Source organism: Lipophrys pholis (genome assembly GCF_963383615.2).
Source record: "Lipophrys pholis genome assembly, chromosome: 21".
NCBI classification, from domain to species: domain Eukaryota; kingdom Metazoa; phylum Chordata; class Actinopteri; order Blenniiformes; family Blenniidae; genus Lipophrys; species Lipophrys pholis.
Genome location: NC_137649.1, coordinates 22,765,631 through 22,782,745, shown reverse-complemented (window position 1 = coordinate 22,782,745; position 17,115 = coordinate 22,765,631). Strand labels below are relative to the sequence as shown.

At 43.3% G+C, this 17,115-nt stretch overlaps 1 protein-coding gene across 3 annotated transcripts in view; it reads left to right on the top strand.

Annotated features, from left to right (window-relative positions):
* The window catches only part of cd2ap (CD2-associated protein), a 63,001-nt gene extending 50,670 nt beyond the window's left edge, over nucleotides 1-12,331 (top strand). For 2 of the 3 annotated variants that reach the window (XM_080490882.1, XM_080490884.1), the window contains 6 exons: nucleotides 39-148; nucleotides 3,578-3,696; nucleotides 5,423-5,506; nucleotides 8,279-8,535; nucleotides 9,804-9,867; nucleotides 11,653-12,331. In XM_080490882.1, coding sequence (XP_080347008.1) covers nucleotides 39-148; nucleotides 3,578-3,696; nucleotides 5,423-5,506; nucleotides 8,279-8,535; nucleotides 9,804-9,867; nucleotides 11,653-11,694 — 676 coding nt within the window. In that variant the 3' untranslated portion in view covers nucleotides 11,695-12,331. The remainder of the gene's footprint in view (nucleotides 1-38; nucleotides 149-3,577; nucleotides 3,697-5,422; nucleotides 5,507-8,278; nucleotides 8,536-9,803; nucleotides 9,868-11,652) is intronic. The other variant, XM_080490883.1, reaches the window with a different exon arrangement.
* The last annotated feature ends 4,784 nt before the right edge of the window (nucleotides 12,332-17,115 follow it).

The following is a 17,115-nucleotide window of genomic DNA, read 5'->3' as shown; positions in this document are numbered from 1 at the left end:
CTTGGTAGTAATTGGATTCTCTTCACTTTCACCCGCAGGCACAATGGAGAGGTGCCTTCCACACGACCAAAGTCAGAGTACGAGCCATTTGCTCCCACCAAGATCAAGACGCTGTCTGGAGACTGGGGGGAGAAGTCCTCAGATGCAGGTAGGAAGAGGCGTCACGCCTTCTTTTTTTTTTTCTTCCTGCCGTTGTATTTGCATCGTTGCGTTGATGGAACAGATTAGATGATGAAAAGTGAAACGCTCCCAGGATAAGTTTGGCACCATCGATTTCTAACGGCAACATTAGAGAAAATGGGAGAGCGGCTCGTTTCTAACTGTTTCCTCCAGGTGAGTCGTGCCGGGTTTAATTTTCTGGTAAATTGACCCGTAAAGCTCTTCCTCTCCTCACTGGATGCCAAATGGAGTGGCCAAGTGTCGTCGTACAAACTGCCTGAAGAGACGGATTGAGCTCGGTCGGGGTTTTAGGCAGCCAGCAGTCATATGGACGGTCAATTGTGGGAAAAGACGGCCGATGAAATGGCGGACGTGTTTCTCACAGCCTCTAAAATATGTGCACAACGTCCATCACTACTTGTCACCGTCTAATTTTGTCTAAAGCCATCTTTATTTTGGCGAAATATAGCGATTTATCAGCTGCAGTACACAGCGCACAACTGAAATATGTATCATTTGTGTTTGAGAAAAGTTTGGCCACTGGTGGGTGCTGTTGTTTGTTTTTGTAATGTAACCACATTCACATGCTGGCAGAACAATATGCAAATAAACATTTACCATGGGCGAACACCGACATTAGTATGGACAGACAATGAATTACGGTGACTGTCAAAATAAAAGTACCAAGTCCCAGGAGAATATGGACTGGGAGTCATGACAAGTTGCGTTTTCAAAAAGGTCTAAACTGTTTATTGGTTTATACGGGTACATTTTCAACAAATCCTTAATTTTGTGTCGTATTACAGTTGTAAAGTACCAAATCAGACAGGAAACGGCTTCAGCTGGATAAAAGCTTTCAGGTGAAAGGTGAGAGAAGATCTCCGGCGTACCGAGACGTGTCGACAAACTCTGTCAATTTGTAAAGCTGTGAGCCTTTTGAGCGACAATCTTTCTATTAACAGTTGTTTTGTTGAAAAGTACCTTGGACGAATGAATCTTTATTTCGAACATACAAATAGGAAAAAATAAAAGAAACATTTGAATGAATAAAATAAAACAAAGAAACACAATCCACTTTATCTCCACTTGTAAAAGGAGTAGGAAGAAATAAAAAGTTGGTGACTCCTCCCCCTCAAACTCTCCATTCCTAATTTATTCCAAAGCTTTGCTCCACAGATGGGGCACTTTATGAACCTCCATCAGTTCAATCCCGAAAACTCGCGACTGAATCGGTAAAATGAAAAAAAAGTGAAAGAAAAGATGTCGCCTCTGAAGTGAAAATACGGCTTTAGTGAGGCACAACCAAGGGGAGCAACTGTGAAAAGGAGCATCAACAGACTGATGCTCGGAGCGCGGGGAAGGAGAAGCTTTGCGACAAATGGAGGCTAATCGACGTGTTCTCAATCGAAGCGGCGCCGCATTTCTCCTCGAGGGTTCTCCTGCTGACTGACGTCGTGAAGAGGCGCTAAAAGTCCTCGCCGCTCTCAGGAAGCCGATCGTCGCCGCGGAACACGGAAATTCAATCTGGGTTTCAATCTGGGATTGCAGCCGGAGCTTCCCTGCAGTTTTACCGCGGAGGAGGTGCAAAGTGCTGTTATGCAACTACAGTTGAAGTTTGTTGTTTGTGGGGGGGAAGAGCCGCTGTCACTTTCCAATCAGTCAAGTTGCATGTAAACAGTATTTATGTTAGATTTAAAGTCAAAGAAATCATGGAGAATTACCAGTTAAGCAAATCTTTTCTTTTTAAAGTTTGGAGCATTCACACAACTAGAAAAAGCCATTAAGATCAACCCATCAATGCAAAGTTAGAGATTGCATTGCCACTCACAAACAAAACAAAACAAAACAAAACCCATATTTCATTTACACAGACTGCTGGAAAACTCATTTCCCTCGGCTGCGATTTGGACAGAATTCATCGCGAAGAAATAATTATTATCCACAAGCAGATGCACCAATAATACAGAAGCGCAAGGCATTCGCATGAAAAAATTTAAATACTTTTTCTGAATTAATGAGATCATTATCTCATAATTATGAGAAAAAAGAAAAGAAAACTTAATAAGAAAAATTCATTTTTCAGACTTGGTTGGTTGTTGTTTTTTTGGGGGGGGGGGGGGGCAGTTTTGTTATTCTAAATTGATGAGATAATGGTTGTTTTTTGGGGGGGTTCTGTTTTTCTGAATTTATTAGATAATTATGAAAAAAATGAAAAAAAAAAAGTTTTTTAAAGAAATGAATTTTTTGTTTTTTGGGGGCAAATAAAAAAAATCTGTTTTGTTATTCTGAATTGATGAGATAATTATCTCATAATTATCGGAAAAAATAAATTATATAAAAAAAATTGGCTTTGTTTTTCTGAATTGATGAGATAATTATCTCCTAATTATGTGATAATATAAAAAAAATCAAACAGCACCCACTAGTGGCCCAACATAAAAACCACATCGTTTTCACCATTTCTGCCATTCCCGTGGGAACAGATGTAATTTTCTAAAACGTGCAACTTTTTATGTTAGACTTTTACTGTGAACCGTTTAAACACACTCCTGTTGGCCGCTAAACCTGTACGGAGGCAGGACATCCATCCATTTAAGAATAATAAAACGATCTGGAACTGTTACAGAAAGTGTTTGTAAATGAATAATGAATGATCCTGTAATAAACCTTCCATCTTTATACATTAAACAATTTCTCCAATTGATTTTTAGTTTGTGCAATACTTCTTTGTAATGAACTCGGAACACCTCTGGTACTGTGTCTCTTAATATTTGGACAGTTTCTCCACTCGTGGTATTTTCTTTGGCCACGATAACAGAAGGAGAATTCAAAGTCTGCCGTGCAGGAAGACGCGTGTTTGCTCGCTGGTAATGGGATTTCACCCCGGCAAGATTGGAGCGTTTCCACTGTTGTGTTCAGTTTTAATTTGGCATTAATTCTGTCCAGAAAGACCTCCAGAGAAATGTTACTCAGCTGTTTACCAGTCTTAAAGTATATGTTACTCCCTCTAGGGTAATTGGACCTTTGTACTGAACGGAGCTCGAAGCTTTGTTCTTTTTTTTTTGTTGTTGTTTTTTTAAAGGCTTATATCTGCTGCCGACTATGTTTGTTTATCAGCAGGAAATGAAACACACTCGAGCTGGTGACAAGCAATCACAACGCACCGGTCTGGGACTGAAGTTGAAATTTCAAGTGCAAATTAGAAGCGTCGACGTTTTTATGTTCCGTTCTTTCACCACGGCTGCTTAAATCCACTGATTCCCCCTTTTTATTCTTCTTCTTCTTTTGTTTTTTCTCTTTTGGTTTTTCATTTCTTTTTTCTCTTAATTGTTTTTTCTTTTTTCTTTAAAAAACAAACTCTGATTCCCGGCGTGGTGGTCTTCGCCGCTCACCTCTTGCATTCCTCCTCCTCCCACAGCGGATCTGATGAGTTTCGATGAGTTGTCGTCCACCTCGGAGAAGCTCTCTCACCCCACCGCCGACAGACCAAAGATGCCCGGCAGGAGGCTTCCCGCCCAGTTCGGCGGAGGACATTCGGTAAGGGCCAGCGGGTCGGTGAGATGAGACACGGGTGAAGTCGGCCACAGATTAGACGAGTTGATCGGTTAAAGGACGGCAGAAATGATATGATAGCGAGGCGAGTTGGTCGGGTTCTCCAGAAGCTCGGGACTCGTCGGATTTCTTCAGGTTTGCCGTGGATATATTGCTTCTCGTGGACTCAGTCATTCTGAGGAACACGCAGATGCAGAATCCTTCAGAGTGTAGTAGCAGCAGGTCGGTGTTCAGGTCTTCTAAATGGTCTAAAAAGCATCTTGTTCTGGTTCTTCTTGTTGAGCCACTTGTATGGACGTCACCCTTTTAGATCCCGTTTCAAGTGAAACGGCATCGGGTTTTTTTTAACGTACAATTTCGTCGACGTTTTAAAAACTTATATCTGCCTACGCTGCAAAAACGATGTAGTTGGCATGTTGGGCCACTAGTGGGTGGTGGTGTTGTGTCCCCAATCGTCAACATATTCAACGCTCGTTGGAAGAACGTCTAGGACACGAGAACGCCGGTTCACGTAAACACATGGTTTTTGGCCGATGATCCACACACAGAAGCTACTAGCAGGAGGAGGGACAGGAGCGTAGACCTATAGAACTCCGAGTTATATATAATCTATGAGCATGAGGCTTCTAAATTTCTCCGTGCTCCAGTTTTTGGTGTATTTGGTGAGTCACAGCGCCCCTAAAGGCCTGGCATATGTACTGCATGCCCTAAAGCTTCTTGTTGAGCCGCGTTCATAGTGACGTGTGGAAAGAATAGTTTTTTTTGTTTTTTTTTTTGAGAATGCCGGGGAGGAAAATATCATTTTGGCAAAATGTGTGTTTTGGTTTTTTTCCATGAGAAATCCGTTTGTGTATCATCTTCCAATGAAGGCACGTCTCTAATTGGTTACAAGATTTGAACTTTGAAGGTTTTCAACGTTGACATTTCCAACTGTTATGAGGGTTTTTTCCTGCTTCAACATCACTGATTCCAAAGAATAGCTCATCACCGGGACTCTGCGGCGAGCGACAGCGACCCATTTATTGTAATTGTGTTGCGGCATGCTGAGCAGCGGCTCCCCGCCAACGAGCTCGCAGCCCGGGGGGGATTTCAAATAATAAATCAGTCTGAATGCCGACGGTAGGCAGGAGCAGCGCGGCAGATATATCGAACCACTTCTGTGCATGTTAAGTGGATATCTGTAATGCCTCAATAATAGAGCCAATATGTTGCTCGTGTTGTGATTTTTATTTATGAAGCGTTTTATTTTCCTGATTGGCGAGAGCACTTTGGATTTGAAGGTAGATTCAGTCCGTGCGTTGACCGGCACTTCGTGGCCACATTAGACGTGATTAATGCCCGGGCGGCGGCGGCGGCGGCGGCGGTTCTCTCCGGGAGCTTCCCACTTCCTCTAATCACCTGTCAGGGCGCCCACTCCTGTCCAGACTTCAGTCAGCTGCACATGTCCAGATAATTGAGAAAGATTAACTGTCACGTGCTGCTATAGATAAGCCTTCCTCTCACTGCCAGCACACTGTTATTGTGTGTTGTTGGGTTTTTTCTCCCACCCCACCACCTCCTCACACACACACACACACACACACACACACACACACACACACACACACACACACACACACACACACAGTCGTTATCAGTTGAGTCGGATGGTGAAAAATCAATTAAAAATGCTGATGGGATTCCAGGCACTCATAAACTTCTTCCTCTGCAGCCAAACAAGGAGGTGAACGTTGAGAAATTCTTCAAGGCTGATGAAGAGGAAGGAGCCAAAGCGAAGCAATCAGAAACCAGAAAGGTAATTTTCTACTCGCAAAGAAGAAAAAAAAGAAACAGCCTGCAGGAGGCTTCAATTAAAAAAAAAAAAAAAAAAAATCGTATAGAAGTATAACTTTTTTTAATATTACCCCTTTACATCTTTCTCATTGCAAATAACAAAAGATGTAAATATATATACATTTTTAGTTTTTCTTCATTTACGTCAATGTTGTCTTTTCCTACACCCAAATAAGAGCTTTGACAGTATGATACGTAAGATAACGTGAAACACGCCGTGGGACTGCTCGTCTCCCAGTAACAAAGAAAATGCTGAAGAAAACTAAACGAGTGAGCAAATGAACAAAACAAATAAGTAAATCAAAGTAAATAGAACAAAGTCAATGATGACCAAAAAATTTTTAGAAAAATGCGTAAATAAATGAAAAAGTGTTTCTGAAATGAAATCAGGTGGGCTTCCGCTTGTAGTAAACAGTTGCCACGGTTAACTTGGAAAAGTAATCCGATTGCGCTTATAAAAAGTAACTTTGTTACTTTACTGATTCCTTGTTTTTTAAAGTAACTAAGTTAGATCACGAGTAACTTTTCAGTTACTTTCAGCAGCCGACAACCTCCCCCACCGTCTTCTCATAAAACTGCCAAAAACTTTATGACCTTCTTTCTTTGTTGTATTTATATCTGGATTTTTACTGTTACTGGTATTTATTTACCCAGTGAGGTAGTCTGTTGTTGTATTATTTATCTATGTATGTATTTGCACTACAATAATAACGCTACAACAGTAACCCTACAATAGTAACGCCACAATGGTAATGGTAACGCTGCAATAGTAACGCTACATTTCTGTTTACTATAAATAGTAACGCGTTAGATTACTCGTTACTGAAAAAAGTGGTGATATGATAGTAACGCATTACTAATTACCGGCGTAACCCTGAACGCACTCAAACTGGAAGTGTGATCGGAGCGAGTGAGTCTGCAATAATTCATAGGAGGTGTTTGTGATTCAGACCCGCCGACTAAAAGATTCACACCTTTTCTAATTCTAACGAATAATCCAGCAGTTTACAAACGCCCCGAGCACAACAGCCTCCCAAACACAGACTTCATAACGTTCGCTATGAAGTCTTCATAACTGAAACGCCTTTTCAGCGTTTCAGTCGCTGCTGCCGTTTGCTGCGATGTGGACGCTGACCTGGTCACTGGCCCAGTAATTACTGGAATGAATCTGGACCCACAGCGGATAATGAATGAATAAAAAAAAAAGCAGTTTCATTCCGGGCTGTTTTCTGCAGAGGAGGATTTAAATTCCTCGTCTGTCACGTCGGATTCCCTCTGATCCTCGCCATTAACCCCGCGTCGGCTCGCCCCCGAGGGCGGGATATAAACATCCAATAAGATACAGATTTCTGCAGTTAAGCCAGAGTCGTCGTCTTCAGTATGGATCGCCGGTTAATCTGGCGGCCTGGACCGCGGGATGTTTGTGAAAACATCACCCAGACTGGGTCGAACAGGAAGTGGACATTCAACTGGCCATGGAGGAGGGGACGGCTCAGTGGATCCTCCCGGCAACGTAAATACTAATTGGCTCCTTCTGGACAATCGTCTGCTCGACAAACAAACCGAGAGGACGAGGGGAGCCGCCACCTGCTGCTCCATCTTCCCCTCCAGCGGCTCATTAAGGGTCCCCGATGCTATCTCCCCCCCCCCTGATTGGTCACGGCTGACCGCGGCCAATTAACTGCTGGGCTGTTATTCAACGCCGGGCGTGGAGCAGCCGGGAGGAAAGCCTCCGTGACCCAGGAGCTCAGACTCCAGGCTGAAATGACAAACGTGGAGTCTCTGTGGCCCGCTCCTCACCTCCACAATTCCCCGGTTGAATCTCAAGTCCCTCCGGTCAAACGGAATTCAGCCCAATTTTTCTCTCCACAGTGACAATAGAACACATTCCTCTCTGTTTACAGCGTGTAAACTCTGCGCCACAACAAAGACGAACTTCAATATCTTGATTTGAGGCAAATGTATTTATAGAGCACCAAAACAATTCACAGAGCTTTACAAAGAAATAGAAGAAATTAAAGAAATACGCAATAAAAGAAATGCATTAAAACAAATAATGAAGAAAAGTATAATAAATAAGGCAAGAGATTTATTAAGGTTAATAAAGTAAGTAAAATCTATTTTTTATTCACACATTTAGAGGTTATTGTGGTAATATTTCACTAAAATGTGTTTGAAACCCGGATTTAAATCCAACGTCAGTTAAACTCGGGCGATATGGCCGAGAAAAAACAAAAAGTAGTGAGTTTCCATTCGCTGCACTTAAAAATGACTGCAGACATCAGATATGTTGTCTAAAGTGCAAACTTTATTTTTGTGATTGTCCTCAGAGGCAAAATGACTGTAAACAATCGCAAAATAAAAAGTAGATGAGGCCCCGTCATTCAATAGATTCAAGCTTTAGTCCAGGGTTAAGCTAAAGTGCAACATGTTTTATAGAGGAAACATTATTTTTTTAACATTACTTTTATATATTTTCGTGTGTGTGTGTGTGTGTGTGTGTGTGTGTGTGTGTGTGTGTGTGTGTGTGTGTGTGTGTGTGTGTGTGTGTGTGTGTGTGTGTGTGTGTGTGTGTGTGTGTGTGTGTGTGTGTGTGTGTGTGTGTGTGTGTGTGTGTGTGTGTGTGTGTGTGTGTGTGTGTGTGTGTGTGTGTGTGTGTCTGTGTGTGTGTGTGTGTGTGTGTGTGTGTGTTGATCATGGGCTTCTATCATGACATTCTGTGGTTTTGTCTCAGCAGCCTTCCACGAGCACCTTATCGCCGTCGCCGTCTCTCCAGAAGCACGACGCCAAGTCGATCCCGGAGTCCGGCGGCGGCGGCGGCCAGCACGGCAGCAGCAGCTACCATGGTGGCGGCGGCGGACTGCATGGCGGCGGCAGCCAGCACGGCAGGACCCGCCTGGAGTCCGAGGAGCCCGACGCGCCGCTGGACGAGCTCCGGAACCAGTTCAAGGAGCTGCTGATGTCTGTGGAGCTGCTGAAGGCCCAACAAACGTAATGAAGCCTGCAGCTGGACCAGACGGCTGGATCAGAGCCATTTCCTGTCTGATTCCACAAACTACACATCATTTCAAACTCACCTCAACAATAATAGATGAACCATGAAACTGCAGCAGTTTGTCAACCTGCAAAGAACAGAAGTGTCATTCATAAGAAGATGAAAAGAAACGTGTTCCAACTCGACCATAGCGACATTCAGAACCAACACTGGGGGTTTTTCCCCAACTTTAAATTTTAAATTCTCAAAGTAAATGAAACATGAAATGTTATCACTTGAAACCGATTTTCAATTTCAGCCTTTTCCTAAAACATCCAGGTTTTTTTGTTTTGTTTTGGGTTTTTTTAACAAATAGAAGCATTTATGGAATTTAAATTAAAATGTAAAATTTCAGAAAACACGAAGGCCAGGAAGCCCAGCGGCTCAGAATCGTGAAAATTAATCACAAAAATGACATTTATGCACAGAATGAGTGGTAATATGTCTCACTACTGATATCGTGTGAAACGTGTCCCTGCGTCGGCTCCACTTCCGTTTTCTTTGTTTAGAACAGCAACAGTCACTTCCGTTGTATTTTATTAATTAATTTTTTTTAAGGCGGGCAACAATAACGACAAGTCACTTCTGATTGGTTTTCATCCAGATGGTAATTTACGTCTCATTTCTATTTATTTTATTACATCCGTCTTAGTTTTCTATCACATCGTCACGAAGACTAAGCCAAACTAGAGCTATACTCGGTAGAGCGCCGATTTCGCTTGGCACGATAGCCGTTAGCTCATATATAGATATATAGATATATATCTATATATATATATGCTGCTTCCTGCTACGTCATGCAGATTAGCCATGTGTCATTTGACGGGAAGTTGCGTGGATTGTCCGAAGGGGGTTAAAAACGAGCTCCACATTTGCTCTGTTGGCTCTGATAAGCTAAGCCGCCGTGATGCGCGGCGCACCACTGGCAGCGCTTTGTGCGGATCGGCGCACGTTTCCAGTTTGTGTGGATCGCTTCGGGAGCCCCGGGCGGGTTTTCCCCCCGGCCGTCCTTCCTACTCGGACGACCACACACCACAGTGGAAGGAGCTGCTGATGCACTTCTCCACCACTGGAGATCACGTTGGACTCGTCTGATTCTGTTTAGAGCCGTCGATCGACGCTGTGGAGGAAGTCTTGGTTTTTTTTCTTTTGTATTCGCCACAAGCGGGGACATGTGCTTAACGGCCACGTGTGTGTGTGTGTGTGTGTGTTTGTTTATTTCCAGGAAAGAGATAACGGATCTACGGAGAGCGCTGGACGAAGAAATTGCAAAGCGCGTGGCTCTGCAGGTAGTATTGATCCCAGTGCGGACGCACGCTGCGCTGTCTACATCCATTACTCCCATTCTCCTAGTCAAATATTGACGCGTACTGCACGCACAATAGCAGTTTATACTTTGTTTTAAAACGGCGGTTCTCCCTGCACGTAGGGAAAGAGCCTTTTCCACTCGGCGTTGGGAGATTTCAGTACAAAACGTACATGTGCTGTCAAAATACCCGCAGTGTCGGAGTTTCTCTTGTACTTTTAGTTTCGCCCACGAACTCCAGCGACTGAACGAGCCATTAAGCCAAATGGACTTTTCTTCTCTGAGCACATCCAGACATTTTATGGTTTTATTCCACTTGTGCTTCTTCTCAACACCTGCATTACCTCCGTGCGACAGTTTCAGAACAGGAGCGTCCGACATCAGACCCGGGAGTCAGGACGGCCGCCCAGTGGTTAAAGATGGCAAAGAAAAACATCCTTTTTTTTCTTTTTTCTACAAATTCCATAAAAGTAGTGACCCAACAGAGCGCTGAGACCCGAGCTGAGACGGCAGCGAATTTTGGACGGACCCCCTGAAACACCAATTTCTTCCTAAAGCCCTGGTCTTCCCGGTCGGTTCAGATCCTCCCCGTGCGGCCGCCGGGCCGCGACCACCGAGGATGTTTGTGGCGAAGCAGCCGCGGCCTCAGCACAGCATCGATTATAACTCCGCCCCCCCCCACAGAGATCCCCGGGCGTACAGGGTTCACACAGACACAAAGAAATGTAACTGCAGATTAAGTCGGAACCCCCCGCGGTTTCCTCCCACTTCCACAGAAGCGCGTCGGAGCGCGAGGAAGCAGCGGAAGAGAAGAAGAAGAAGAAAAGTGGAGATTTGCGGCCGCGGTTGTTGTTGGTTCCCTCGGGTCTCGTGGCTTTTCCTCCCGGTTTGTTTTTTAAATGGCAAAGTTAAAAAAGTAAAGAGACGCTCGGCTTCGGCAGAGCCGGTGGGGTTTTTGTTTTTCAGATTCTCTTCTGGAAAAAAAAAAAAATATGTAGAGCTCGTTTACTTAAAAACGTTGAATCAAAAGAGGATTGTTAAAGGTTCTTGAACCTTTTCTCAACTGTTTGAGTCACCATCTGAGCAGGACGCGCCGAAATCCTCACAAAACTCATTTCTAACATGTAAAACACACAACAGGAGGAGACGATCCCTGATTGGTCGGAACTAAAGTCTTTGGTCGTTAAAGAATCCAGAATGTAGGAGGAGCTTCTCCTCTCGGCTGAAAGGGAAAACTCGTCCTCGTTGCTCCAGAAAAGGTTTTGAAAGCAAATTTCATTTTCACGGAAACGACTGGAAAATAGTGTAGTTTCACGTTGGGCCACTAGTTGGTGCCATCGTTCTCGTGGACGTAACCACAAAGTTAGATTGTTATTACGGCGACTGTCAAAATAAAAGTACCAAGAGAAACATTGTTGTTATTTCCTGTTGAAGCTCTACATCGGTTCTGGTTTCTCCGTCTAAACTTTCGACGAAATCGCGATGAAATGACTGAATTTAACTTTCAGAGGAAAATAAATTTTAAGCAAAAATGTAAAAAAAAATAAACTCCAGATAGTTGATATTTGCAGCTCTAGTTCGAACTGCATTAATAAAATAGAGCAACGAGGTGTTTAGAGGAAAACAGGACGATGTTCTGGTTCTCTGACTCCGTCTTTCAATGTAAAACAGTTTTTGTTTTTTTTTAATCTAAAAGTTTCATGACACTTTAGTTTTTTGCGGAAAAACATTCAAACCTGTTTAGCTGAACCGTTTGTTTTCCTGGCAGCTGGAGATCGAGAGCCTGAAGCGGAGCGTCCACTCGACGTGAGGCGGCGGCGGCGGCGTGGTGCACGGGCGGAGAGAGAGAGGGCGAGCGAGCGGGTGGAGAATGTCGTGAGCCGCCTCGAGCACAATCCTGTTTTTTCTTTTTCAGTCATCTACATAAACAAACTCATCTTTGTAAGATTTACATTTTTTTTTTGCACATAATTTTATTTTTTTTTTCAAGCTAGATGTAATTAAATGACAGATGTATATGTTTCCTCCTCTATTTTTTTTTTTTTTTTTTTTTTTTTTTTTTTTGTGTGTGTTTTGTTGTTTTTTGCCAAAACATGGATGAAATACTGAGGCCTTACTTGTTCCAGACGACTGGACCGACTCCCGCTCTCTCATCCTGTCGCTCTCAGTACTACTGACTGTGTATAAAGCAGGGGGCGCTTCACTTCCTTCCTTCCTTCTTTTTTTTTTTTTTTTTTTTTTTTTGAAAACATGCACCCATATTTGATTTTAACAAGATGTTTTCATTTGAGATATCGATTCATATTTGGATTAATTCAACTTTTCGTCAGTCTTTTTTTTGTTTTGTTCTGTTTTCTAGCATTCCTATCCAGGGTAACACTACTGTGCCTGTCTAAAAAAAAAAAAAAAAACCAACACAAATCTAATACGTGTATGTAATGGGATCTGCAGCATGATATTGTATATCTATATTTTTAAATACTGGTCTTTTCTATTTTTCTGTCAAGACGTATAGTGAAAGGTCTAAAAATTGTAAAAAAAAAATAAAAATGCAAAAACAGAAGAAGCCGAGAGACGGCAGGCGAGTTCCGATCGTCTCTGCAGCGGCGTCTCGTCTTCATCTCTTCCCGGAGTCACAAGTTAAGATACCTGGAAAGTCGAGCGGAGAAAATAAACCAAACAAAGCCCCCGTGTGTCGGCGTGGGAAGATTTAATGGCGTTATGCGGAGACGGCGTGTTTCAGGCTCCGTTCACACTGCCGCTCATCTGATCCGATTTCAAATAAAATAAATCAGATCTGATGTCTGAAATGTCCCTGAAGTTGTGGATGAACAACCCCTGTTGCCATAATCCCGCCACTCCTGGCTCCGCCTCCTTATGCGGCTTTTCAACACGTTGGTCCAGAAACTTTCTATTCAAAGTTGATTGATTTTCCTCCATTTGAATATTGGATCATAGGAGCTGCATTCAGAATCTGCTGTGTCTGTGTGAGCTGGACTGGCTCCGCCCACACGTGCTCATCTTGGGAAGAGGAGGAAGTATTTCCTCTCGTGGTGCCATGTGCCAGAGCAGAGCTGCCTAATTGTGGGAGGAGTCAAAGGGAGGAGCCTATCTTGATTGTGATTGGCTAAACCCCCGATGACACTATATAGGGTTTGATTCCTGATTGGCTGGTTGGAGCAACACACTTTTTAAAAACTGAGACAAGCCAGGGAGAGAGAGGACAGACTGTCTTCACTTCTGGGACGTCAGTCCAGGTATGAGGACGATTGGTACTGCTGGAGAACCTTTAGGAAGAGGATTTCTGCAGAACATGACCCGTTTAAGATGTAGCGTGTGACGATGAGAATCGGAATCAGAACCAGGACCTGCAGTGTGAACGAAGCCCAAGACGTCACCACGGAGAGAAACCTGGAACATCCGGGACCAGAACCGGACGCCGCTGCTTGACGGGTTCCGTCAGCAGACGGGGAAAATTTAAATCAATAAATAAATTCCACTGCGAGATCTTCACCTTGGTCCTCCGGATGGTTCCTACACAAACGGTCTGATCCTGTTTAAAAACATAAATCGGCACCAGATGGACGTGGATTAAAAAGTCTAATCTCACTTCACACATTAATCCATTTCTTCATGTAACATGACGAAGTGACACAATCAACACAGTGGATCATTACCCCGTTTGTACTAAAGATTAACATCAGATGTAAATGAGAAATATGTATTATTAAGAAATAAACTGTTAGAATAGGACATGGTTTATTATTTCTTTTAAGGGCTAAATCTGCATCATAAATCCAGTTTTAATATAGTTTCACACCTCAGAAGCTGCTTTTTGAATTCTTCCATGTGGCGTCTTCGTGACTCGTCTTGCACACGGGGGCTTTGTGGGACGACGCATACTAAAGGACACGTTTTAAGACAAAAAGAGAGGATTGTCCCGACGCTGGAGGAAACTAATCATTCCTTTTCCCACCGGGGTAACTGGATTGTGGGGTTCGGGGTTTGCGAGTGGAACTGATCCCGAGTCCTTGTTTTTTTTTGTTTTTGTTTTGTTTTTTGTTTTCATTATTATCTCACAGATGTCTTAAAGAAGAGCTGCTTCACATTCGGTCATCCTCAGGCTCGGTTACACACACACACACACACACACACACACACACACACACACACACACACACACACACACACACGAGATAATCTTCCACGCCGTCATGTACATTCCAGAGTTTGACTCCCAAGATAAAGAAGAAATCGGTGCACATTTATAACATATTTCCAAGTGATTTTTGTTTACAAAAGCTGTATCATCTGCATGAGATTCTTTGCAAAAAAAATAATTAAATAAATATCACATTTATTTACGGAGAAAGATGCTCCTGTCTTTGTTATGTTTTTTATTTATTTTATTTTTTTTTATTTTTGCCAGAACATTACACGCTGGGATTGTTCCTGGAAGTATTGAGTGGAGGTTATTGAGCGGCTTTGCGAGGGAACGCAGCTGACCCGGGTGATTTCCACGAATCGCAGAAAGACAAAAAAAAAAAGAAGAAAAAGGAAAAGTTCTGTGTCGCTCTGCTTCCGGTTTTTGATAAAGTTCTTGGCGTGGGTGAATGGATTCAGTGTTTCCTGAAGGTGAACCGCACTTTGAGGACAATTTGCAAAATGAAAAAATATGAAGCGACTCATTAAACCACCTTTTATAGATTGAGAGACGCCCCCCAGTGGTGAGACATTATAGTTCTGTTAAGCAGCTTTGAACTTTGAAAGAAACCTCAAAAAGAAGTTGTTTATTTTGCACTTTTTTTTAAGCTCTTAGATTTGAAGTCGCTAATAAATGTGAACATATTTCTGATTGTGTGAATTTAAAAATAACTATGATGGAGAAAGTTGAACCTGACCTGCAGCTTTTCAGCCAAATTTCTCCTTTTAAATGTGTAAATTAGAAGATACATATATATATATATATATATATATATATCTTCTAATTATATAAATATATACTTCTTGCTTCCACCAGGGGGAGCAGTTCCCATGGTCGCCTCTATCGGCCAGCCGCCCCTGACTCATACTCGTCCAAAGTGGCATTGATGCATCCACACTTTTTATTGTGGGTCTGACGAGTGAAAAACAATCAGATATTCACTTTTCTTTTCTCAGCTTGGACGGGAAACGCCCCGCGGGGAGATCTAACGAGAAGCTTTTCGCCCCCGGTCGGCACCGGTAACAAACACAGCTTGGATAGTGTGAACGCTTCCTGACGGAAATCAGACGTGTCACACGAGGCAGATGGGAAGTTAGTTTTCCTCCGATTGTCACTGGGAAACTGCAGGTTCACCGTCCTCACCTGAACCAGAGCCGCCGTCCTGGAGCCGCCGTCCTGAAACCGCGTCGCACAATCCGAACGCCGTACGTGACGAGTCGGCGTGACGAGTCGGCGTGTCGGTCCGCGGCGCGTCAACGCAAAACCAATCATCCCGCTGAGTGCCGCTCATCTCAGGATTCAAAAAGTGGTAACTTTTTTTGTCCATTGGGTGGCGCCAGTGAGCCACCTTAGCGTCCTCTTGAGATCACTTCTTACATTTCGCTTTAAGCTTCGAGTTGCAAAAAGTCCCTCCACAGACGCTTCTTGTCTTCGTCGACAGACTGTCAGACGGGAGTAATACTCACTACACCACCTAGTGGTGAAAGCTGGCGTTGCAGACTGAACAGGTGGCGGATATTCGTCGTGCACGTCGTTTCCTTTGAAATGAGTTGTATTCAGTCCTGCACCGTCAGCAGGACGGGTTCTCTGGTTTCCTCTGGGTTCTCTGGTTTCCTCAGGGTTCTCCATTTGTCTTCCACCGTCCAAAAACGTAAATGTGAGGTTGATTGGTGACCCTAAACTGCCACTAGGGGGGGATGTGAGCAGTTTCTATCCACATTTTATTCAGATTTTTCTTGTTTATATTTACCTTGGTTTTTTTTTTTTTTTTGTCCATCTTTTTTTATCTTGTTTTTGTCATCCTTCTCTTTTCATCCTTTCCTTTTCTTCTCTATCCACCCTTGTTTTGTTTTGATCCACCTTTTCCATTGCCAACTGTCCATGTTTGTTGACGTGAGGAACTTTGGAGTGCGTTCCTTTGCCCGGTATTGATCAGATATAATGCGATCCGCAGAGACGAAACCTTTAGCGATCTCAGTCCAGCTTCAATCCCAGATTTCTTTAAATGACGATCTCCCTCCAGCTCTTCCCTTCCTGACGCCGTCGCCGCTGCTTCTTGCTTGACCTGGACGTGATTGTGACACGTGAAGCGAAGCGCCGCCGAGGACCTGAACCGGCGTTTTTACCTCCAGAGTCAAGAGGCTTTTAAATCAGTGTGCTTGTGAAGTGAAGCCATTAGAAGCTCTGCCACAAGTGATTGGTCAGCCGCTGTTTTAGATGTTCTGTTGTGAGAGGAGCGACCGGAGAGCATGAAGACGAGTACCAGCAATCAATAGAGTTTCTAATGAGGTTGGCAGAGCCAGGTGAGATGGAGAGAACCTGCGTCCTTCTGGAAAACCTTTATTCTTCTCATAGTTTAATCTCTGGAATGGATCCATTTAGCTGATTTATGTGGTTATTTGAATTTGTTTTACGGTTGGTCCTCTTTTTGATTATTTGAGTAAATTGTGACGCCTTCACACTGCGAGAGGCAAAACACCATATTTGTGAACATCTAATGCATCTAGTAAGTCAGATTTCAGCTCCTCTGGTTTGAATTGGATCCTTAGTTTGTAGGAAATCTTGAACATAAATAAGAAACTGTTTGGTTTTTGTAATTTCTCTACTTCCCCCAACAGAGTTTTGTACATATAAATAACACAAAGTGCTGATTTGAGTCTCCGAAGTGGAAACAAAATTGCCTAAACGACAGTCGAGTGTTGAAAATTCACTTTATTTTGAAGAGCAGCTTATAAAGGGTTAAGATAAGAGTGAAACATGCAGCCTGGAGCCGAACCAAGAAGTCAGAGGACATCGCGAAGCTGGAGCCGGACTTCTGACTCTCCACGGCCTGCGCCTGGTTTCCACGGCAACATTCTGAAATCGATGTTGGTTTCCACGGCAACGACATAAACACTGTAAATTATGTAAAGCCCCGCTCTAACACGGCGACGCCGTTCCATGTTTAGTTTTTTTTTTTTTTTAAATTGGCGCAGCGTTTTAGGAGCCCGACAACGGGCTCCAGGGTGGAGGGATTTTTAAAACGCC